The 24,409-nt window shown below is 38.5% G+C and overlaps 2 protein-coding genes across 2 annotated transcripts in view; one reads left to right on the top strand and one right to left on the bottom strand.

The window, feature by feature from the left end:
- Positions 1 to 4,225: 4,225 nt before the first annotated feature.
- On the bottom strand, positions 4,226 to 11,934 carry ttc22 (tetratricopeptide repeat domain 22). The gene is made up of 8 exons (XM_061737245.1): positions 11,659 to 11,934; positions 10,450 to 10,750; positions 9,373 to 9,428; positions 9,178 to 9,293; positions 8,598 to 8,716; positions 6,182 to 6,343; positions 5,172 to 5,324; positions 4,226 to 5,087 (listed from the first exon to the last, which is right to left on the bottom strand). The coding sequence occupies exons 1-8, from the start codon at positions 11,919 to 11,921 to the stop codon at positions 4,551 to 4,553; spliced, it is 1,707 nt and encodes a 568-aa protein (XP_061593229.1). The 5' UTR covers positions 11,922 to 11,934; the 3' UTR covers positions 4,226 to 4,550.
- Positions 11,935 to 17,481: 5,547 nt separating this feature from the next.
- The window catches only part of lurap1 (leucine rich adaptor protein 1), a 30,539-nt gene continuing 23,611 nt past the window's right edge, over positions 17,482 to 24,409 (top strand). The window contains exon 1 of the mRNA XM_061738736.1: positions 17,482 to 18,019. Within this exon, the coding sequence (XP_061594720.1) occupies positions 17,807 to 18,019 (213 nt within the window). The 5' untranslated portion in view covers positions 17,482 to 17,806. The remainder of the gene's footprint in view (positions 18,020 to 24,409) is intronic.

Here is a 24,409-nt window from a genome sequence, read left to right as displayed (position 1 = left end):
GAGAGGTTAAAAAAACAAAAAGCAATGCTCATTACTAAGAACCTAACAATTTGTATACATTCTTGGAGGTGTGGCACCCCTATCAAAGCTAAGCTTCAAGGAATGTCGGCCCACTCCAGGGAGACAAAGTCACACCCACAGTCTTACACTATTAAATGGCTAAGCGCTTATTGTTTATTAGTTGTTTTCTAGATCTTAAATTCATGTATTTTTTTTTTGGTGTGAATTTTGCATTTCTACCCTACAAACCTGCAGAATAATGCGGTTCAGCAGCTGCTGCAGCTTGGAATGATGCTGACATGCTTTTCCGGTGGCTACGCCCATGATGTCGAAATGCCACTGGCTCACCTTGTAGACACGGATGTTTACAAGTATGTCTCAACACCAAAATGATGTTTTTGCATCATTGCATTTCTTAGTGTTGTAAGCAACTGCATATATTTCTGCCGACCGTTGCCAGATATGTACGACGGAGTATTAGGGCCAAACTAAGACAAAAAGAAAATTGGAAATTACGAGAATAAAGTCGTAATATTACGAGAATAAAGTCATGGCCTAATGTTGCGAGAATAAAGTCGAAATATTATGAGAATAAAGTCGTAAAATTACGAGAATAAAGTCATGGCCTAATGTTGCGAGAATAAAGTCGAAATATTATGAGAATAAAGTCGTAAAATTACGAGAATAAAGTAATAAAATTACGAGAATAAAGTCATAGCCTAATGTTGCGAGAATATAGTCATAATATTATGAGAATAAAGTTGTAATATTACGAGAATAAAGTCGTAAAATTACAAGAATAAAGTCATATTGTTGCGAGAATAAAGTCGTAATATTACGACTTTTTTCTCGTATTACGACTTTATTCTCGTATCATTAGGCTATGACTTTATTCTCGTAATTTTACGACTTTATTCTCGTAATTTTACGACTTTATTCACGTAATTTCCATTTTTTTTTTTTTTGTCTTAGTTTGGCCCTAATACTCCGTCATAGATATGAGCACACTGCTCTCTCTGTTTGAAATCAGCTGGCCTCACTGACTTAATTCAAACACCTAAAGAAGTCACCGGGCAGGATATGGGGCACACCCTGCTCAGGTCATCCTAACCGGGCTGCACAAAGGTAAGACAAACACCCGGCGGCGCTACCATTCACTTCCACTGACAATTTAGAGGAGTAACATGCTCGAGCTGAAATGTCCTTAGCCGTAATTGTTTATCACATAGGCTATGCTTCCCAGTGCAATTAGACAACACACTGTACATACAGTAGACTGGCATCAATGCTTCCTCTTTTCCAAAAGTTTAAAACTATTTCGGCCTGTGCAAATATATATACCGGTATAAATATGTATATATATATATATATATATATATATATATATATATATATATATATATATATATATATATATATATATATATATATAGGTTTTAATTGCAGTCCAGCGTTTCTCAGTTCCAGTTTAAAGTACCACTTGCATGATTCAGATGTTTCCCTGCCCCAGCGCACTGGACTCAAATTACAGTGTTGTTGACAAACCTTGATGACAAGTGAAAGAGATGTGAATCAGGTGTGTTGGAAAGAGCACACCTCAAACATGCAAGGGAGTGGTACTTGAGGACTGGAAGTGAGAAACGCTGCTGTAGACTAAACAAACCCTGTGTGATGTCACTCATAGGTTATCTGAAGAGTCAGTTTGAAGCCTTTTCCGGGACCTTATTCATGACTGCTGGAGGTGAAAAGGGAAATGGTTGGGGTAAAGTTGGTGAAATCAAAAGGTCAACCTGGAGGGTGGCTCAACCGGAGCAGCAGGTTTATCCAGGTTATTCAGGGAAAAGGGCACAAGAGCTGGATGCTGCAGCCCTGAGCTCTGCAGCCGTCCTTTAGCCCAGATAGCAGCCTTCAGCTACGGCGGAGAGAGATGCTGCCAGCTGCTTCACTAAGTCCTCAGACCCTTCCAGACCAACCCAGAGCCTAGTTAATGCCACGAACGGAACAAAAAGAGATATAATCTTTAAAATAAGATTGATTATACTCAGTTAGGTCTTTATTAACAGTTTCCATTACAATTCTGCGCAAAAGAAAATCGAATCTCATAAAGGCTGCGCTGCAGGGGATCTGTGTTTCCATTGAACTGTATTTTTCACCTAAGCTTAATTCTCATAACTCTCCGTATCTCATTCTGCAGTGGATGATCAGTCGAATGATTATTCAAAGTCAAATCCTAATATAATGCATATTGATTGAATAGTGTTAGCACAACTACAGTACATCGTATTAAAGATGACTAAAACAACAATTTGATGACTTTAAATTAACCGGCTACATCACATCCAGGGCTGCCTGTATTACACTTATAAAGTAGATTATCGACTCACCAGAAAAACCTCCTGGAAGCATAAAAAGGCTTTTACGATATTTGGGAGAGTTTTTTTTTTAATTAGAGCTGTTTCCATCACAGGATTTCTTTTCATATCAGGGGTTTGCAAAAATCTAGGGATGATGGAAAAAATACTAGCCGTTGGTGTGGACTGAAAATAATGATGTCACTCAAAATAAAATAGATTAAAAAGGTAATTAGATAATTTAACTAATGATGTAGGCCTACATATAAAATTCCGCTCCATACAGATGTCATGGATGTGAAATATAGCCATTAAGACCAACACTGATTTTTGAACCAGGGTGTGAATATGTAAATACTTATGCTGCAAAGTTGAATATTTTAGAATAAAGGTGACTTAAAAGGGGGTTTTTCTTTTCTATATTTTTTATTGTCTTTAGTTGTCAGTTTCTTCCTTTTGTCTCAGATAAGGGACTCACATGTAATGCTTTTGCTGTTATGGAAATTATCTACCGTGCTAAAAAATTGTAAAAGAAATCAACAGGCAGGCCTGGAGATGGAGATATGTTGCCCTTAAAGCTCCATAAAAACAGATGCATAGACGTATTGAAACAGCTTGTCCAACCTTTGCAGACACCAGAACTTTAGTTCTTCAAGTCCTGGATACAACAGTCATGGTCCACATTTCCCCTTGGATATGCAGTTTTTTTTTCCACATCAAAATTCAATTTGTAACCACCTTTAAATATATCTTACACTTATATTGCAAATCTTAAGTTAGTTTTTAGTCGTTTTTACACCAAAATCTGAATGTTGCATGACAAGGTCACATCTTTGTGCTTTATACTGCCCCCTGCTGGTCATCGGTAGTAGGACCTTCTCCCAGAGAGGTGGAATGCCGTTACTGGCACAATGAAAAAATGAAAAAAAAATGTATTGCCAACTTCCGTCATATTAGGAACTCCCTATCCTTAGCAGCAGCTAAATCCTATTTTAATGCCATGATTTTATCCCATATTTTTTTTACTGTTTGTCTTCATGGTCTCAGGCCAGATCATCAGTTTTAAACCCTCTTAGATCTTTGCACAATCATGCTTTGACAATTCTTGATAGAAAACCACAATGTTTCCATCATTGCAACATATTGTTAAAACTTAAAATTTTAAGCTTTGATAATTTAATCAGGTACTCCAATATCCGCCTGGTACACAAAATCCTGCACGATGCTGCCCCACCCCCCCTAAAGGCCAATGTTCAACCACGCTTTCAATCTACCAGTAGAGTGCTAAGATCTGTCTCCAGGGGTGAGTGCAATGATCCAATAAGGAAGTACGCCTTTTCTCAATCAGCTTTTTCATTTAAAGCTATTAAGGAATGGAATGGGCTCCCGAACAATCTAATGAACATGGCTGACTTCCATAGTTTTTCTAGGGCCGTCAAAAAGTGGCTGTTGGATTTTCTGATTTATTTATCTTGACCCAACCTTATTTTATGTTCAATTAGTCTAATCTATGTTATTTTAATCAGTCTGTATTTTCTACTTGCACTAAGTGCTTTAAATGTTAACTTTTTATTGTGGTTTCATGACATTGTACAGTAAGTCTGTTTCTTGTATTTGCATTTGAATACTGTCATTATTGTAAACCCTAATGTGTACTATCTATGTTTGTCAAGAACTACAGATGGAAATGAGCTTGTGGCTAATTCTGGTGCAGCCATCTTTTTAATGTACCTGCACATTGTCCTTTAAATAAATAAATAAAACAGGAGCAGGACTACTCCTGATGGAAACTACACATACGGCTGAAGGATACTCTGAGAGGCAGTTAAATATGGTCACTATGGAAAAAAGAACAAAAGAAGATACCAACAATTTTTATTTTCACATTAGTACATACAGGTACACATATTTCTAAACTCTACTCTGTAATAGAAAAATAATAGAAAGCAAATGGTCACTGAAATCTGTGAAATGGTGTGAAAACATGTTTAAATCACTCTTTATCTGGTGTGCTTTAATATTTCTGTGTATCTTTTAAAAATCACATTGTTTCATTGTCCGTCCATCCATTATCTAGCTGCTTCTTCACCTCAGGGTTGTGGGGATTTCCTGCAGCACATCCCAGCACCTACACTCCAATGGGTGAGAGTCAGCGGTACACCCTGGACAAGTCGCCAGTCCATCGCAGGCATTGTTGCTTCATGTAAAAGAGAACGACTTAACAACTTTCTTCTTCTTAGCCAGCTGTTTAGGCACCACTGTTTCCAGCAGCCTCCTGACGAGGTCCAGACGTCCCGTCCGGATCAGAGCCTTGGATAACTCCGTCACCTCTTCTGTGTGTGTCCTGTAGAGGGATCTAAGCTCAGACCTCACTATCTCCTGAGGGTACTTCTCCTCCGCCTTGTGCACCCACAGCTCCAGCTGAGTGATGGCGGGGTTGGGATCCGGGCCTCCCTGCATGAACAGAGCCAGGAGAGCCTGCAGGAGGCAGCGCAGGGCCGTGGTGTCCGTGCTCCCTGGTTTGTCCAGCTCCATGGCCTGCTTGAAACAGTCCGCAGCATTTTGCTCCTCACATTTCATTAGCAGGCAACGTCCTCTGAATACGTGGAGGTCTGGTAAGCTGTCACCCATCTCAAGCTGTAGAGCATGAGACAGGCTCACTAAGGCACTGTTGATGGCACTCTCATCTACCAAAAGGCTTTCTTGGAGCGCATCTACACCCATGTAGTAATGAACCTAAAAGAAGGACACGATACTGTAAATTCTGTTTCTGCAGAAGTCCAAGCACATGGTCATCTGTGCCGTACTTTAAAGTCTTACCTGTGCCATCTCAAGGTGAGTCCTGAGACATGGACGTACAGCAAGCACCCGGTCCAGGTCTCTCCTCGCCTCACTTAGCTGCCGACGGTCAGGGATCGGACCTTCTCCATGTTTTGCCATCTCCAGGTCTTTGGCATACAGGATCATATTTATCTAAAAGGAACATGCATATTGTTTTCATATGCTCACTTTTCACTAAGAACTAAAACCCATTATGTAAACTGCAAAAACTAAATTATAAGAAGGTAAAAAATACTTTTTTTTAGAAGACTGTTTTTCTATTTTTAAGAATTCGGTTCAATACATTTTTTGTACCTCATTGGCAGATTCTTTTGGCTTAAAATAAGACATTTTGACTAGATTTATGGAATATTAGACTTATTTCTCGAGGGGCTGTTTTTGCAGTGTAGTTATTTTTAGTGTAAGACATTTTGTTGGTTTAAAATCCCAACATAACCATTTTCCATGTAATTATCACTTCTTACGTGATGCTACTTTAAGCCACTATGCTCCAAAACTGTGGAACAGCCTGCAGAGGAGCTGGAAATATGGACATTTTTAAACGTAGACTAAAAACTCATCTCTTTGGTCTGGCTTTTATGTAGCATCAAATTTTATGGTTTTATTCTGTTTAACAAGGTATTTGTTTTATTTATTTATCTATTTCTTGTAATGTTTTTATTATTATATTTTATTGTTGTGGACTGATTATTTTTTAGCCTTAATCCTTGAACTTTTAGCATTATTTCATTTTAATTAACTATATTGTGTGTCAGTGTGCATTGGTCTCCCAGTTTTTATTTTTTTGTTTTTATTACGCTTATTTTTCAGTCAAAATGTCAAAGCACTTTGTATTTCATGTACCTGGATGAAAGGTGCTATATAAATAAAATGTGATTGATTGATTGATTACAAATGAGCTTATTTCTCAAGCACAGTAATTTGGTGCATTTTCTTCGCCTATCGATATGTTAGCATGACATTGTGTGGATGCGACCCAGCTGCAGTACCTTGGCACGGGTGCAGTAAGCCTGCCAGTTGAGCTCCGGGTCTGGGAGAACATTCAGGGCCATATTGCAGATCCCTGTGGCCATATCATGTTTGCCAAGCAGATAGAACACCTTAGCCAGAAGGTTTAGGATGAAGGCATCATCATTGGCAATATTTATGGCCTGAGGACAGAAACAGTGCTGTTAAATGTAACACAATTACAGTGGCAGTTATAGTAAATCACAAAGGTTATTGGACTTTTTAGATAAGCTGATTCTCTCTGCAAATATCCTCCCTCTTGAAATGGGTCTGGTTCCCCTCCCATTAACAACCATCCACTCCATCTCCATCCGCTCCACTATCTACACCGTCTGTAGTCAGGACTCTCTCAGCTTTGGATGCTCCTGTATGTGTCACCGCAAAGCCTAACCCCTGCTACACTGCGTATGTTCGGCTCCACTGAGCTCCACTCTGGACCAGAACTACCGTACGTGATCTCCAGTCAATGGACAACTTCTCTCTCACATAGGGTTGCCACCTTTCAGAAATAGAAATAAGGGACGCCCTGATTTCAGCAGCACAGGAGCCAAAAAAAAGCCCCAAAACTTCTAAACTGCATAAAAATTTTTTTATTTTATATGAGAAAACAAAATGCTTTGATTTAAAGTTTAAAGTGCTTTAATAGCATTGAACTTTCATGACTGTATAGACAGCCAACCATACTAGCAGCTGAAATAGCCTCCTATGCTATGTATGTCCACATCAGCCCAGATGTAGAATATAGCCTACAGGTGAAGAATATGGTGTAAAAGTTAATTTATTTCAATAATTCAACTAGAATATGGTGTAAAAGTTAACTTATTTCAATAATTCAACTAGAATATGGTGTAAAAGTTAATTTATTTCAATAATTCAACTAGAATATGGTGTAAAAGTTAACTTATTTCAATAATTCAACTAGAATATGGTGTAAAAGTTAATTTATTTCAATAATTCAACTAGAATATGGTGTAAAAGTTCATTTATTTCAATAATTCAACTAGAATATGGTGTAAAAGTTAATTTATTTCAATAATTCAACTTAAAAGGTGAAACTAATATATTACTAGTCTTATTACATGCAAAGCAAGATATGTTAAACCTTTATTTGTTATAATTTTGATGATGGAATTGTTTATTGATTTCATAAAATATTCTCTAATTTATTTTTTATTTAGGGTTTTCATAAACTGTGAGCCATAATCATCAAAATGATAACAAATAAAGGCTTGAAATATCTCACTTTGAATGTAGTGGGAGATAATATATTTGTTTCACCTTTAGTGGAATTTACTACGAATGAAGTTTTGCAATATATTCAAATTTTCCGACCTTCACCTGTATATTATGACGTCAGTAAATAAGAGCATAAATAATATATGTCCGTATTGGTTCAATACGGAACGCAACTTTTAATTCCCAATGAAGGAACAATTCCGTATTTCAAGGGACGGGTGTCGAGCCTAGCTCAGTGAAGCCTCACGCTCTACACATTATGCAGCTAGCTGTTGCTGCATTATTCAAAACAAGCAAGATGGCATGTTAATTTGCTAACGCCACCTTCGGTCAACAAGTTTTCATGCCAAAACCAACAACAGTCGCTCGCCAGTATTCCTGTTCCACCAGATGTCACTTTCCATGTCTTGTTGGTACTCGTCTGGTTGTCGCTCTGCCTATGTCACATGCGTCATTTCCCTGATTGTGTGCATTACTTTCGTTTGTGTTTTTTAAAGCTGCCTCCTAGAAGTCATCATGACAGCCGGACAGACTCAGACTCGTCACCAACAATAATCACACTCAGCTCAGTTTATACAGTTCCACATAACAACTAAAATCAGATAACGTCCCGCAGAGATTAAACCCAACAATTCCTTGAGCAAGCACTTGGTGCCCGTGAGAAGAAAAACATGTCAGAATTAGTAAAAACTAAACTCTCTTACACAATACGTCCACTCCCAAACTGTGATCACTCGGCATTCACGAAGATACACATATTCTTACAAATATTTACAAATTTTTTAATCACGCTTTCATGAATCTGGAGAGGTTTTTCAGTAATCAGGTTATTTATGCACAAATTGACTCAAACCATAAAAATGTCATGACTGAGGCCATTTAGGTTTAAATCATTGTTCATTTGAAGTATATCCTGTACATATATACTTGAATGAACAATAATTTACTGTAAATACTATATATATACCTAAAAACTGACAATTTAATTCCCTGCATTAAATATAAAAAGGATTAACTCTTCCATGGTTGTGACAAAACTCAGCTGTTCATGAGAATTTAAACTGTGATAAAGAAAAGCCTTGAATCTGCAGCTTCTTTAACAAAGTAAGAGAAAAAAAGAAAAGAGGCCATTAGGTGAGATGTAAAACAAGATGTATTTACGGTTCCGTAGCAGGACAGAGGATCGGAGGCCGAGAAGCCGCAGTCGTGTACGGACATGGGCACCGACGGAAACTCGCTCTGCCTTTCCAGCATGATGCCAATATAACACCAGGCTAGCGCTGTCAAAAGATATCACACAGACGTTTAGCTCCTATTTCTGCTTGTAGCATCACGGAGTCACCTTTCCCCTGCTGAAGTTTTAATTTCCAGTGATTAAACACAAAATAGAAACTTAAATACCGTGGTCAGCTGGTATAAATACATCACATTTACTTAACTCTACACCGGCTATTGTCAAATACTTTACAATAGTGTTTAAATTTTAAGCTACAATTTAACGCTGTTACATTTCAGACAGACTACAATAAGGATGTCAATAGTGATACCAGAATGTGCTCATAAGATATAAAATAGAAAAATATCTACCTGTAGTGGAAAATGTTTACTTTTTTCTGTTGCACAGTTTAAAGTCTTTCACAAACCAATAATGATATATATTTCCTACTTAAGTATTGACTTGTACAGAAAGACATTTGGACCAAATCGCTGCATGCTTCTGTGTTTCACATCAAATGTTTACCTTTGTGTTGCATTTTCTCCGACTCCAGAGTTTCCTTCAGGAGTTTAAGCCCTTTATTATAATGGGAGAGTCTGGTGTATTCAGAATCATCTTTGCTCTTTACTATGTGGTCCAGCCTGCAGGAAGAAAACAAGTTACAGATTTTCTAAATGTGTTATAAGATTGAACTGAATATGTTTTAGATGGGCTCCGTACCGTATGTATACAGTTGCCATTTTAAAGTACCAGCTTCGCTTTTCCTGTATTGATATCTGAAAAACATCAGCCCAACAACATTGGATTTTTACATTGATGACGTGATAAAATCTTATAATAAGCCAGATTTAGGTTTCTGAGGTTAATATCCATGAATCTTTCATTGCCACATGCTCAAACCTGTACATTTCTGTCAGGCAAAGTAGCCTATTTGATAACAACCAGTACTTGAGTTGAGGGGGGATGAGGGGGGATGGCATCCCCCCTGAAATCAAAACGGTTAAAATCATCCCCCCTGTAAAACTGCCATCCCTCCTTTCCATCCCTTATGTCATTTCATCAATGAATGTGGTTTTACTGCTATTTCAACATTTAGAATCATCACCAGAAAAATAACAATTTTCAACTGTTTCAAGCAAATTTTCACTTGAAATAAGTAGGAAAATCTGCCAGTGGGACAAGATTTATCTTCTCATTACAAGCAAAAAAATGTTGTTCCACTGGCAGATTTTTCTGCTTATTTTAACTTGAAACAGGTGAAAATTGTTGTTTTTTCCAGTGATGAGTCTTGTAATGAGATTGTTTTACTAAAATGAGACATTTTAACTAAAAATAAGACAAATATTCTTGTTAAGATTTTGAGTTTTTGCAGTGATCCATTTTACTTATCCTGTGAAGGACAGAGTCATATTGATAAGTTCAGAAAACTTTTTTTTATTGTTGTGTTTTGATGTATTTGATGTAAGCCCAGTGGATATTTAAAGCTTACAGAAGGCTGCATTTAACTGCTGCTCTGTCGTTCCTGCAGTATTTCTGCAGGTGTTTTGGTCACTGCTATTATTTGTAATATATTATATTATTTTTAATCAGCACTAATTATCTGTCCCCATGTGATAAAATCCACCATCCCCCCTGATTTTTTTTTACAACTCGAGTACTGATAACAACTAAGAATACTTTCTTATTAAGCACTGAGCAGCTTGGTGGTCGTACAGTCACATGACGCATCTCAATCTTCAAAGGGTCATGGATCCGGTGCTCCACTGTCCGCTGTTAAACCTTTACCGTGTAACTCACCAGATGACCCCCGTAATGCAGAGCTCTGTTGTAAAATGTCAGTGCTGACGTGAGCCTCTCCCTCAGGTCGTCGTCGCCGTCCAGCTCCACGTCGTACGGGTGAACGTACGCCTGCTCGGCCAGGCAGCGGGCCGCCATGAGCCGGACCTCGTCCTCAGAGGCCTCCCCGGCATCTACGCCCATGAGCTGCGAGACTTTGTCCACACACTCGCCAGCTTCCAGCTCCCTCCCCAGCTTGTCGTACACGTAGCCCAGGTTGGCCCAGGCGTTGAGGTTCCCTGGGTCTTCTTTGCAAATGCTCCTAAAAAAAGGGTCAGAAATCAAAGTCATGAAGGAGGTGTTTTTTAAAATCATTAAAATTGATTTGAATCAATAGGACACAAACCAGAAAAACACACACATATAGGATTTTATACATAAATCACTACATCACAATCAGAGGTGTCAAGTAACGAAGTACAAATACTTCGTTACCTTACTTAAGTAGAAATTTTGGTTATCTATACTTCACTGGAGTAATTATTTTTCAGATGACTTTTTACTTCTACTCCTTACATTTTCACACAATTATCTGTACTTTTTACTCCTTACATTTTAAAAACAGCCTTGTTACTCTATTTCATTTCAGCCTTTAAAAAAAAAACTATCCAGTTAAATTGCTCCATCCGGATAGAGTTAATTTGGTTGTGGTTGTTTCAGATGTTCTTGTCCAGTTTTGTTCTTACATCCGTTCCCTCAGATTCCTGCAACTAAACTTGGATGTACATTCCAATAAAGGTTAGGATAAATGATAACTTGCCTCTGAAGTTTGACTTTTTGCACCATTACAATACTTATAGGCAACTAGTCATCATATCTGCTGCTCTCTGAAACACATGTTAATGCTCAATAGTACACATATATTTAATATATTTGCATTATACTAGATGCATTCAGTTTCAATGGCTTTTGTCCTTAATGGCTTTTTTCCCCCTTACATTACTTTTACTTTTATACTTTAAGTAGTTTTGAAACCAGTACTTTTATACTTTTACTTGAGTAAAAAACTTGAGTTGATACTTCAACAGGAGTATTTATAAACTCTAGTATCTATACTTCTACCTGAGTAATGAATGTGAATACTTTTGACACCTCTGATCACAATGATATCTGGCTTCTTGTCAGGAAATACTCTGCATTAGTGGAGATCGATGTCACTGTTTTTGTCACCTGAATATCTCCTCAGCTTTATCCAGCTGTTCCAGGTGAAAGGCCAGCAGACCCAGTAGGTTTCGAACGGCGTATTGCAAATATCCAACTTCAGCCTCCAGCTCAGCTTGCAGGCTCTCCTGTTTTAGGTAAGTGTCTCGATGCCGCAGCTTTGCCGGTCCAATAGGATCGCAGTTAAGGTTCAAGTCCAGGTGGAAGTGGCCAGGAATGTAGTCCATGTCCTCCATGAGAGACTCGATGTCCTCTGTGTCGCCTGCTTCCATGGTCTTCGTAGGAAACCTCTTCCACTTGGTTTACGGTTAGACTAAAAATGCCAAACACGTTATCTCCCTCTGTGTCACCTTCCGTGAGTCTTCCAGCCGCAGGCAGGTTGAACAGGTTTGACTTGGGAGTGACTAGAGGTGACTGCTAACGTGAGGTACTGACTAAGTGAAAATGTCAGCTGAGCTAACTTTGTGTTCTCTATTTTAGCTCAGAAACTAATTCAGATTTTTTATGTTTTAAGTGATCTTTCCAAAAGCATTTTGTTTCTTTGTTTTAGTTGTTCTTTAGTTCTTCACCTGTTATCATCCTCTGCATCTACAATCCTTCTCTTTCTGTTATTTTAGATGTTTGTCTTTGCTGTCAGTTTAGTTTCACTGCCCTGTCAGTCTGTTTTCTTAGGTGCTTTCAGGATATTGTTTGAGTTTATGTTGGCACTTTATTGGATTTCCTGAAGCCACCGCATCTTTATAGACGTTTTCTGGTTCCCACCCACCTGCCTCATGCATGTCTACGTTCAGGTCTCCTAATAATCATTCAACACCACCAGTTTTCCCCGTGGCTGCAGCCGGCGCAGAGAGAATGTAACGCATCAGGTTTTGTGTGAAATGACGTGAAACACAGCAAAGGATCTGGCTCATTAATGGTAATAGATTAAGCTAAAACATTTTTAAAAAGTACTGATAGGACTTTTCTTACCATAAATAAACCATAGCCATAATATAAAAAAAACATTTTATGATGAGATGCCAACAAAGCACTTTAACAAATATTTGGAATAGTTGAATTGAAGAAGTTCAGCTCTTCTTCACTGACTACACCAGCTGTAAGTCTTTGAGAAGAAGGGGTGCACCCTGGTCAAGTCGCTGCTCCCTCACAGGGCGGGTCAGAGACAAATGTGATAAACAAACCACAGAAAATTGTGGTAAACGATTTCACTTCTGTCATGTCGCCCATGACTTTAATTAAAGCATTTCATTTGGTGCAGGCGGGTCCTGAACCCCGTTGGTTTTCATTTGCAGACGGGATGACACTCGATGGTCAGTTGTAGTCGTGGGAAAATTAATTTCTACTGCTCTCCATGATTTCCATGTTGTAAAGATCTGTTTAAAGTTTCATGCCTAAATGTTACCAAAAAAAATGCAAATATTTTCTCATCAATGCATATTTGAATAATAAATAAAGTTGTGCTGTATCACCATTTTCTGTCAAATTGGTGTTCTACCTAGTCAAGATTTTATTGACCAAAAATATTTTATTAATTCCTCCTTTTTCATTTCAGCATACTATGATGAGGTAAACTTTTTCATGAATGCTAAACACGCCAAAAGAAAGCATTAAATGAACCAAAAGTATCTAAATGGGAGATTTTCTGGATCAAATTTGTGAAAGAGGTGCATTTCGTTCGCAGATAAGTCAAGTCAATTTTATTTATGTATTTTATTTATGCAGATAAGCAAACAGATCTCATGCTTCGACGGCAACAGTCTAAACGTAGTATGACAGGACTCATTTTCAAGAGGTTTGAGTCGGGCTGTATGTAAATCTCTGTTATAGGTCTAAATTAAACTCTCCATATATTACAATAATGGGCTTGGTGTGAACAAAGTGTTTTCAAACTGACACAACCTTTAGGAAATAGGAAGTACATGGCAGGAACATACAGGTCAGCAAGTGCAGCAACCTACATACCAAACATGCAGGTTTTGCTGTGAGTGGAAACAAAATCACCTGCAGCAACATCCTCTACATGTAAACACAAACGCACACACCCACGACAAACGCTCGGGTCAGGTTTGAGTGGTCCTGCAGCCTCTGAAACCCAAGTAGATCCATTTTACATCAGTATTTGTTGCATAATGTGAACTTGATACAGTAGATCTGCCTCACCATGTGGGTGTGCATAAATCAGAACATTTTCTACTTCAACAACTGTTGCCATGGCGGTCTTCGTGGTTACTGAACTGGTTGCATGGTAACATAATCATCAGTGATGCCTGTTTGTGTAACTGGAAGCTCTTAATGCCAGAGACAGAATTGCAACAGCTTTCCCTTGCACTTGATCACATTCAAAAAAGGACAAATTATACATTCCAGCAGCTAAAAAGGTATTATAAAGACCCCTAATAATCCCTTTACAGTTTCTTCCCAACTAATGTGAGATTAGAAGACATGTCCCACACTGTTCAAAGTTATTTTGGTTTTAAACTAAACCCTTGTTAACCTGCTTCAATTGTAGGTATTTTTTTTAAATCTTTTTTCATCTCATCTGGCTTGTTAAAGGGATATGACAAAGACTAATTAAACACCACCTAAATAGATAAACCAAGACAGCTTTTATCTACTAGGTATCTCTGATTTTGGAGAATGTCCATCCCCGTTTTATTCTTCTTTTTTTTCACAATATGTTTATTGTCATTTTTTAGTTTTTCAGACATACAACATTTACACATACATTACATACAGTAGACACACATACACTTAGCTTGCACCATTTGCAATTGAAATATAAATAATATATTGAATTAACCAATCAGGGAGGAAAAATAAAATAAATAAAATAAATAAATTAAACAGAAATTTAAAAAAAAGAGACATTTTCCACAATATTTACAAGTTATTTTCAGGCAAATCTTGCACTTTCATCTGTCATAATGTTCATATATGGTTCCCAGAGTTCAGCAACCGTTTTATTCTTCTTGACCTTCTCCCACCGGATCCTCAATTTTCTTCCTTAAAACGATGAGATGGCTGAATTAGCTACAATGCAAAAAGAGCTTCTTTAGAAATGAGTCTAATATTCATGAAGCTCGTCAAAACTAGGCAACAATATCTTGCCAATGGGAGAGAACATTTTTCTCGACAAGCAGTCTTAAAACCAACAAAATAGTCTTCAAATCCTTGTTCTTTTTAAACTTTTTTAGAAATTATTTTTTGCAGTTTACACATTAAAGAAGAACTTACCTTTTCTAATTTATTTTTTGTATGAAACTTTCATCCGACCAATTTTCAAAGTAAACAATACCAAGGTTTTAACTTCATGTTTTTCGAGTTAATTTTCCACTATTGGAAATAAAAAAAATCAAAAAAATCAATAGATTTAGTGATTTTTTAATGGTGGAAGATTAAAATACAAAATTTTCATCTGAAATAACTGTTTTGAAGATCATAATAATTTAGGCTGCTGTGTCTATTTGAGTATTTTGAGTATATCTGAGTATTTTTTTCCCACCCCGTCTAGAACTTAAATGTATCCCAATAAAAAAACTAGACAGTTGTAAATGCTCTGGTGGTAAATTTGGTGGCCGTCGAATATGTGACCCTGAAAACAAAGGATCACAGGATCAATGGAAAACCTCCCTAACCCAGAGTTTATACCTTCCTGTGTGACCCAGCCAAGCTGAGCTGTGCTCATCCTTCACCCTGGGTGCAGAACAGATTCAAAGAACTCAGATTGAATGAAACAAAAATAACTGTATGATCTCACCCCCAAAACAAGAAAAGTAGCCTTTTTGGTATTCAAGCCTCGTGCTTGGAAACAAGGAGCCAGCCCCAAGCCACTTCCTCTTTTGAACCCAGATTTTAAGCTGTGGTTGTTCATTGTTTTCCTACCCCCCTCTTAAGTAGAGATTCCCATTATTTCCCTGACATAGACTCCTAGATTGATTTGGCACTTACATTAGAAAATCCCTGTGTTTATAAGTCACTTCACTGCTGTTGGTAGCAGTCAGCTTCACGCTGGCTGCGAGACTCAGTTTGCATAGTGAAAGCATCACTTCAGCTCTCCAGAGACTCTTCCTGAGTGGAGACTGAAGCCCAAAGAGACTCTTATTGGTTTAACTAGTTGACAAGGACACTTTAAGTAACAATGCAAGATTCTCTGTGAAGAACAGCAGAGTAAATCTACCAGTAAGTCCTTATAAGAGCATTGTTCAACATGTGTGCCTCCAATGATGACAGCACCTCTTGAGCTCGTTTTACTTCAAAACTTTGCCAGGTAGACACTTCACCAGTCTCGTAACTGCATAGTTTTAACTTGATGCATTCCCTCTGCCACAGTTCAACATGGAGAGGTCCAGTCTGGGGATGGAAAAGTCTGGCTGGACTCTGAAAAGGCCTGGAAAAACATAAGTTGAGGTGCAAGTCTGCTTGTTAAGAATGATATAACTGCATTTGGTACCACAGACATGTACTATATACAGATTTACAGTCTTCTTAGATCTCCTGGGGATATAATAGAAGTTTAAAAGTGGCTAGTAAACTTCTTGTATATGTTAAATGTGTCCAAGGTTTTATCATCTCACATCAAAACAGAAGTGCCCTGCACAAGTGAAGCTAAAACATCTTAGAAAGAAAGGAAAAACTATTTTCTGCTGTGCCTGAGAAAAGGAGGTGTAATATGTAGCGGTCATCTCTGGCTTCACCTGTAACACTATGAGGATTTGTTTTCATTTGTAGGATTAGGTTTAAAATGCCAGCCCAAATATGAGTTGTTCCAGATCCGGCTAATATCTAAATAGATTTATTGACCATCTGAAAGGCCACTGAATGCACAAAAATGCTTTCTTTTTATCCCCCAAATGTATTCATGTGTTTTTCTTTCTATTTTGTATCAGTGTATTTTATTTTATATCAATATATGATCTCATCTACCTGCTCCAGAGGGTCTACGCTCATCTTGACACCTTGGATGCTGTAGTGAGGATTATGTTTTTTGATTTTTCAAGTGCGTTCAACACAATACAACCAGAACTGGGGTGACAGAGCCTTCTCATCGCTGCTCCCTCCCTCTGGAACTCCCTCCCAAACACATCCGTGACTGTACAGACCTCCCAATATTCAAATCCCATCTCAAAACTCACCTTTACAGAACTGCTTTTAATGTGTGATTAATGTGCCGTGTCGTGTCCTCATGTACTGTCCTCTGTCATGTAATTTTCCTATGTGTACTGCTTTTATGATTTTATTGTAAAGTGTCTAGTGTCTTTGAGTGTACTGCTTTTATAATTTTGTCTAATGTAAAGCGTCTTTGAGTACCTAGAAAAAGTGCTATACAAATAAAATGTATTATTATTATTATTAATAATAATAATAATAATAATAATAATAATAATAATAATAATAATAATAATAATAATAATAATAATAATAATAATAATAATAATAATAATAACTGTACCATTTCAGTACAGATCGATTAATTGTCACTTCCTTCATGGAGGACAGCTTGCGTTGGTCTTCTTCATTTTATTTTGGCAGTTGTACCAATAAAAGCCGCTACTTCCATTCTACCGATTTTATTTTGAAAGTTCTCCCCGAGGCAGACGCGGGTGATGTTGAGCGGCTTGTCGGTCCCGGGTCTCCTCCTCTCCTGCTCTGCGGCTGCTGCTGCTCGCTGTCATCATGCAGGTGGAATCTGCGCAGTGTATTTCAGCTCCAGCTTCAGCTCCAGCTTCATTACCAGCTCCAGCTTCAGCTTCAGCATAAGGATCTCCTTCCAAACACGCACCAGCCTGGCCGGCTGCTGCCACGGACACAGGACTCTGGACTCTGGACTCAGGACTGCAAGAGCCAAGGGACACAAAAAACACCTTTTTCATTTTCTTTTACCCGCTTTCACTTGATGATCATCAGTTTATGTGCGTCGGTTTTGCGCAAGATGACAACAGAGCTAAAAATACTAACTAAAAAGTATTAAATCTGCTGGTTTAATCAGGCACAATTGTGTTTTTGACCATCTCCTGGCGCAGGAGTCGCATAGGATGCCATACAATCCTATAGGAAGGGACCCTCGCAGCTTTTCAGGCAATTACTCCAAACAAGCCAGAAGGACGTAATTTCTTTATTTTTATTTATTAAAAAGAAATCTTTTTCGATTTAAACAACAATGGATGAAGGCGGTGCCGGCGAGACCATCCCGGATCTGAAAGACATAGAAGTGAAGATTGGACGGAAGACGCCGGAGGGTTTGCTCAGGTGGATGCGGGAGGACGCGTCATCGCTCCGGGGAGACGTAAAGCCGGGCCCGCCTCACGACTCCAGCAAGGACACGGGGATGAAGAGTTTGGATGAAAAGATCAGGAAATTGAAGATGGAAATGGTAAGATCCTGGTCGAGGCTGCGTGGGAATGTTGAAGTCATCGCAGTGCTGCCGTCACGGGGATGCAGACAATTTGATCCAACTCTACTCTCCACTGAACAATGTTGTGGTGAATATTTAAACATGTATCAGATGATGAGTTTTACATTGCTACGGTATAACAGGAAATGATGCACCACTCAGTGGAAAAATGATCTAATGACATGCACTATTTCTGTGGCATCAAGTGTTTTTGAATCACAGATGAGAAGATTCAGACTTGCTTAAATTGAAATAGAGATTATAATGGCCAAGAGTTTTCAAAATAGCTTTCAGCAGGCTATTTGTATCAAACATTTACAGGACTGTCTCAGAAAATTAGAATATTGTGATAAAGTTCTTTATTTTCTGTAATGCAATTTAAAAAAAATGTCATACATTCTGGATTCATTACAAATCAACTGAAATATTGCAAGCCTTTTATTATTTTAATATAGCTGATTATGGTTTACAGTTTAAGATTAAGATTCCCAGAATATTCTAATTTTTTGAGATAGGATATTTGAGTTTTCTTAAGCTGTAAGCCATGATCAGCAATATTCAAATAATAAAAGGCTTGCAATATTTCAGTTGATTTGTAATTAATCCAGAATGTATGACATTTTTGCATTACAGAAAATAAAGGACTTTATCACAATATTCTAATTTTCTGAGACAGTCCTGTAGATAATTGCTGGAAGGGCCTGAAGGACCTTCAACCATCTGCTGATGCTGGAGAATATATGTTCTGCTCTTGATAACATCCTGAAGCTCCTTAACTCTGGTTCTTCAATCGATACCATTTACGATTTATGGAACCTCAGTGCAATCAAAAATCAGTTTGTTTTCCAACCATTAGAGCACAGGTACATTGTCAACCCAAGGTGCTCATGGAAGCAGGAACTTTTTCATAGTTTTTATTGGAGGTCTTGATTTATTTTTTTGTTCCCACGCCAGAGGAACGAGCAGATCTGAGCTCATACTGTACATCTCCTTTATTCCTTTTTCTGTTTGTTTTTACTTTGGATTCCCTAGCAGCAGACCTTTCTTTGACATCACTACGACTGGTCCTCAAAACAGAGTATTATAAGTATATATACGTTTTAAAAAAGGTATTTATTGAAAAACATTAATGTCAAACTGGAAAACTCATTATAAAAACTTCAAGTTTTGGTTTTATATAACTCCCACTAAAAGCAGCTCTTTAAATAAATGTTAAAAGAAGAAACATGGAGGAATGGACCGCCACTGAAGCCAAGGGTTTACTGAGCAGATTTGTAACCGATTACAAGGTAATTTCATAATCTCCTCTATCAAATGAGGCCTGTCGGTTTTCCTGTCGTCTGAATCCAACCAAAACAACCATGAACTCGTAGGTCCTTTACAGAGCTCCGCGGTTCCCTAACGAGTTGGTCTGAGAGCATCTTGAGGGTCTGTAGAAAAGTCTTCTTCTGGACACAAACGTATATTTACAAAGAAATAATATGCAATGGGTCCTGCATTCTTGTAACCATATGGACTCCTGTTTAGGGCGGTGAAAGGATAAAAAAACATCCATAATGGCATGATGGTTTTGGCTTGCAATTCTTGATTATTATTATTGTTAATTTACTGGAGGACATGAACCATAACTGCAGCGGTTGCATGCAAGGATGCCTGCTCTGGTATTGTTGGAAGACCATTGATAATACTTTTTTATTCCAAAAGTCTGTTGTATATAAACCAGGGATTTCTTCCTCTCTTTGTTTTACCCGATGTGCCTTTTTGAATCCAGCCTTTGCAATCTAGCCATTTCCTTATATATAGTAGTGTCATTTGTTTCAAAAGAACCAGTTGCTTTAATATTTTACATTCAGTGAAATTAGAATGTTGTTTTAGCTTTCAATGTTTATTTTATTGCATTATATATATATTTCAGTGGGTAAAAGTCAAAGTCAAATTAGACTTGAAGTTTACAATGTACTTAATTATATATTAAACCAACCTTTTGGACTCTTAACTGGTTTATTCAGATTCAGATTCAGATTCAGATTCAGAAAACTTTATTTGTCCCCGAGGGGAAATTGCAAGACAACTGAGCAGCAAGACGTTGAAAATATCAAATAGAATAAAAAGTAAAATAGAATAAAATGAACAGATAAATGGGGCATTTCTCGTTATGTACAAAAAAATATATATAAATATAAGAATGTAAAAAAAATTTTACAATAGAGTGACTGTAGTTGTATAAATAAAATATAAAGTATAAAGTGTCAGTGTAAAGTTTATTTCTAGCTTAAATACTTGGACCTTCTGAATAACCCAAATAAGTCAAATGCAGTAACTATATTATAAATGTGCGCTAAGCCGTTTAGTATGTTTATGTATTCCTGATGGTCTGTTGTTCCATTTCATGATGTGAGATTTACCTCGGCCATCTTGTCCTGGATGACTATTCTAGTTAACTCACCTATCAATAATTATACTAAACACAGCATTTGAAATGTTATATTTTTCTTAAAAATGTAACATTTCACAGATAAATGATGGTTTTGTGTATAATGGGCTCCCATTCAATAATTCAAGCTGCTTGTCACCATGCCAACAGCTGTATGTTGCTAGGAAACGAGCTCACCAAAAAAAAAAGGGCTGTTTGAGTGAAAATTGCTTTTTTTCCTATTTTCACACTGATACTCCACTCCATCCATATGAACATAGACATTTACTAACATTACTTGGTATATTGCAGACCCTTGATTGGATACACAGGCTCAACGTGACTGATTTTGTTTTTCCACACCTTGAATTATAATATTTTCCTCTCTGTTTGTTCAGCCAGTGCTGTGTGTTGTGTTGAAACCAGACTATTTTCCACTGTTGACTTGGTCCTTCTATCTCTCCGTCAACTTGTTTACAAGGACCCATCTTTCTCTGCTGTTGTTTCCGTTGTCTGTTCTTGGATGTGGCACATTCCTCTGGCAGATGAAGGGATACATTCAGTCTGTGGTAGTGACATGAGCACAACTGAACTCACAAACCAAGCAAAGGCTTTTCTGATGGAAATTGCTCAAAATCACATGATTTGAATCGAATATCCAAAACACGGCGTCAGTTTGGTTACACGTTGGAAATAGAAGCATCTGCGAGTCTTACAAGGAAGAAATACTGTATTGCTCATCACTGAAGGAAATGAACAGCAAGTCATAATCTAAAAAATAGTATCCGTGAAAAGAAAAAAGTACAACCCAAGTTTCAAAAACATGAAGAGCCAATTTTAGAAGCAGTAACTTGAACTATTTTTAGTCTCTCGCATCACTCTGGAAGAATTTTGGCATGCTTTTCCTTCCAAAGTCGTTTCAGATCGTTGAGGTTTGTGGGCATATTGACATGTACAGCTTTCGTAAGCCCCCTTTAAAGCATTTCAGTCAGGTTAGGGTCTGGACTTGGAGCTGCTTCTCAAACCTCAGCTCCTGAGCTTCTTCACGAGTTTTTTGTTATATTTGCCGGCGCGTTTTTTGTCCTGTTGCACGACCCGTTTCCAGCCAAACTTTAGCTGTCGGAAAGATGGACTCTAAACGCCTTAGGCCCCGTTTACACGGAGCAAAAATGGTGGCGTTTTCATGCGTTTTGGCCATTCGTTTACACGAAAACGGAGCTCAAAGTCACCAAAAACGATCATTTCTGAAAACTCCGGCCAAAGTGGAGATTTTCAAAAACTCAGTTTTCACGTTTGCTTGTAAACGGAGGGAAACGGAGATTTAAGGTGCGGGTATACTTCTGCGTCACACACACGCAGAGCACACGGCGCACCCGTGGTGCCGTCACGAATCGTTCAGACTTCTCCGTCTCTCCATTTGGTCGCGGTGCAGTACCCCCCGCGGCCACTAGTTAGCGATCTTTTTCTGAATGGTTTATCCGACTTTTTCCGGTCACAGTAAATCAAAGAAATAAGGACAACTATTGTGCAAAAAACAAAAACAAAAAAAATCACATATAAACGAAGAAAAAAGCCCTGGAAGTTCACTACTGATTCAAACCGGAAACCGGAAATGCTTCGCTTTCAAACGAACCAATCACAGCCCTCTCGGTCTGCGTGTGGACGGCGTCTCCTCGACGCGTAGTTACAATTTTCGGGAGGTGCACGTCACTGACGGCGCATGTGACGGCGTGTCCTCTGCGTGTCCAAAAACCACACGCCGTAGACACGGCGTCGTTTTGACGCAGAAGTATAATTCAGCCTTTAGGCTTCAGAACGTCACATTATGCCACAGAAACGTCACCAGCGTCATGAGTGCGACCTGTGTTTACAATTTGTTTGGCCACCGTCAATATTTTCTGGTATTTTACCTGTTTTATATTCTAAAGTCACACTTAAAAGTAACTCCACTTCTCTGTCACTCCAAATGAAAGACTCTTGTTCCGTCTTGGAAGTAACTGGCAGTCAAGGCTGATTTATGGTTCCGCGTTACACCAACGCAGAGCCTACGGCGTAGGGTACGCGGCGACGCGCACCGTACGTAGGCTACGCCGTCGATTTAACGCGGAACCATATTATTCAGGCTTCACACGTGTCATTTGTTGACGTTTTTTTCCAGGATTCTGATTGGCTAGCATGACTTTACGCTTCTCGTTACACTGCCCCCTGCAGGTTTGGATGCTCATAGCACCTTAACAGCGTATCAATGCGGGTTCGTGTAAACAAGGATATTTTTTCAAAACGTAGAGGGGGAAATATCCGTTTTTGTAAATACCCAGCTATGTGTAAACGTGGCCTAATTTGATTTTTAAATACTTTTGTAAACAGATACTCGTATGTATGTTCAACTGGTTGACTGGTTGAATCTGCAGCGTTTGTGCTGATATGTTGTGTTTGGTTTCCATGCAAACGTCGGTCTTGTCTGTCCAAAAGGACCTGGTTTCAGAAGTCTTGTGGTTTGTTAAGACAAATCTTTGCAATTCAAACCCAGGCTGTCATGTTCTTCGTAATCAGAGGAGACATCCTGTAGGCAACCGTTTCTGGAAGATCCATACATGTGCAGCCTTTTTCTAACCGCACCACCATGAACACAAACATCAAAAATGCTAATGTTTCCCGCTATAGATTGATGGCTCAATTGACTCGGACGTACAGTAAATGCCTTTATAACCATTCCCAGACGGATGGACAGCGACTATTGCTTTACAGAGATCAGTATTGATGTGTGTCTTCCTTAGATCGTGTTGACACACACACACCTGACTGCTCCAGACCCACAACCTGCCAATAACGCAGCTTTTATAGAGTTACTCATGCTTGCCCGATCAGTTAATCAAGTGCAATTGATGAGAAGCATTTGGCTGTTTCATAATCAAGGCATAAGCGTGTACTTAGTTTTTTGTTGTTGTTGTCCCCCCCCCCCATACACAGTTTGAGCATTTTATCTTTGTTTTTGGCCGGGCAGTAAATACTGGTTTGGGGAACTACGTCACACATTGTCCATCTAAGGTTTGTTTTGATTTGCAGTGGTTTTAAGACCTGCTGCAGAGAAGCTGTCAGTTTGTATTTGCATCCTCAAATGTCAGCCAGTTCCCCACGGCATATTTGATCAGCATGCCCAGTTCGGATTATTTAAGCATCATGGCTTTCAATAAATCTGTGAACAGACCGACTGGTTAATAGAACCAGTCAGCTAGCCGTGAATCAGCCCTGCTGGGATGGGTGCTATGAGGAACCTCTTCATAAGCTGCAGGGAGTGAAACCTCCTGCATAGATCCTGGCTCCAGTGTGTGTGTGCTGTTCATTCATCCGGGAGAGTGGTGTAGTGTAATGAGAGTGCAGGAGAAGCAACGTGAGTATTGCACTTTCATCACAAATCTGCTTAGTAAGAGGAGAGTGATAGGTTTGCAGAGTGATGCAAAATGGAAAAGCTGTGAACAGTCTAGCAGAGTCACTTTCTGCCTCTCTAGTAAGCTCATCAGACCTGCATTCAGAAGCACAGCGTTGGGGATTCAGCTAATAAAAGCATCTTTTCTCATTTCTGCTGCGTATATGAACCCTTCTGTTTCTTATTTATCTATGGTTTGTTTTTTTAAAAACCACAGTGTGGTGACTCTGCTGCAGCATCTGTCAAACCGAACAAGATCAAGGCTGTATAAATGTGTGTGGGCCGTGTTTCACCACCAATAATTTATTTTTCGCTCTGTTTCTTGTTAAGCGTTTTACTGTGTATGTTTGACTTGAGCAAATGTGCAGCCCAACTTTTTTACTAGTAAACATCTAAAGGACGTCAGAACATACAGTTGGCATTAGTCTGAGCTACAAAGATGGCGTCAGAGGGGATCTGATTAAACCCTAAATCTTATGTTTCTGAAGTAACGGACCAAGGACACGTCTGGGTTCAACGTTATGAAGTG

The sequence above is a fragment of the Cololabis saira genome, chromosome 13, assembly GCF_033807715.1.
Source record: "Cololabis saira isolate AMF1-May2022 chromosome 13, fColSai1.1, whole genome shotgun sequence".
Classification (NCBI taxonomy): Eukaryota; Metazoa; Chordata; class Actinopteri; order Beloniformes; family Belonidae; genus Cololabis; species Cololabis saira.
Note: the sequence above shows the minus strand (reverse complement) of the source record. Positions and strands in the feature narration are given on the sequence as shown.

Bases quoted from the DNA above. Each gene is read 5' to 3' on its own strand.
- ttc22 (XM_061737245.1), bottom strand. From the start codon at position 11,921: ATGGAAGCAGGCGACACAGAGGACATCGAGTCTCTCATGGAGGACATG. The intron at 10,751-11,658 runs GTGACAAAAACA...CCCTTTTTTTAG, and splicing joins AAAGCTGAGGAGATATTCAG to GAGCATTTGCAAAGAAGACC. The intron at 9,429-10,449 runs GTGAGTTACACG...GATGTTTTTCAG, and splicing joins TGCATTACGGGGGTCATCTG to ATATCAATACAGGAAAAGCG.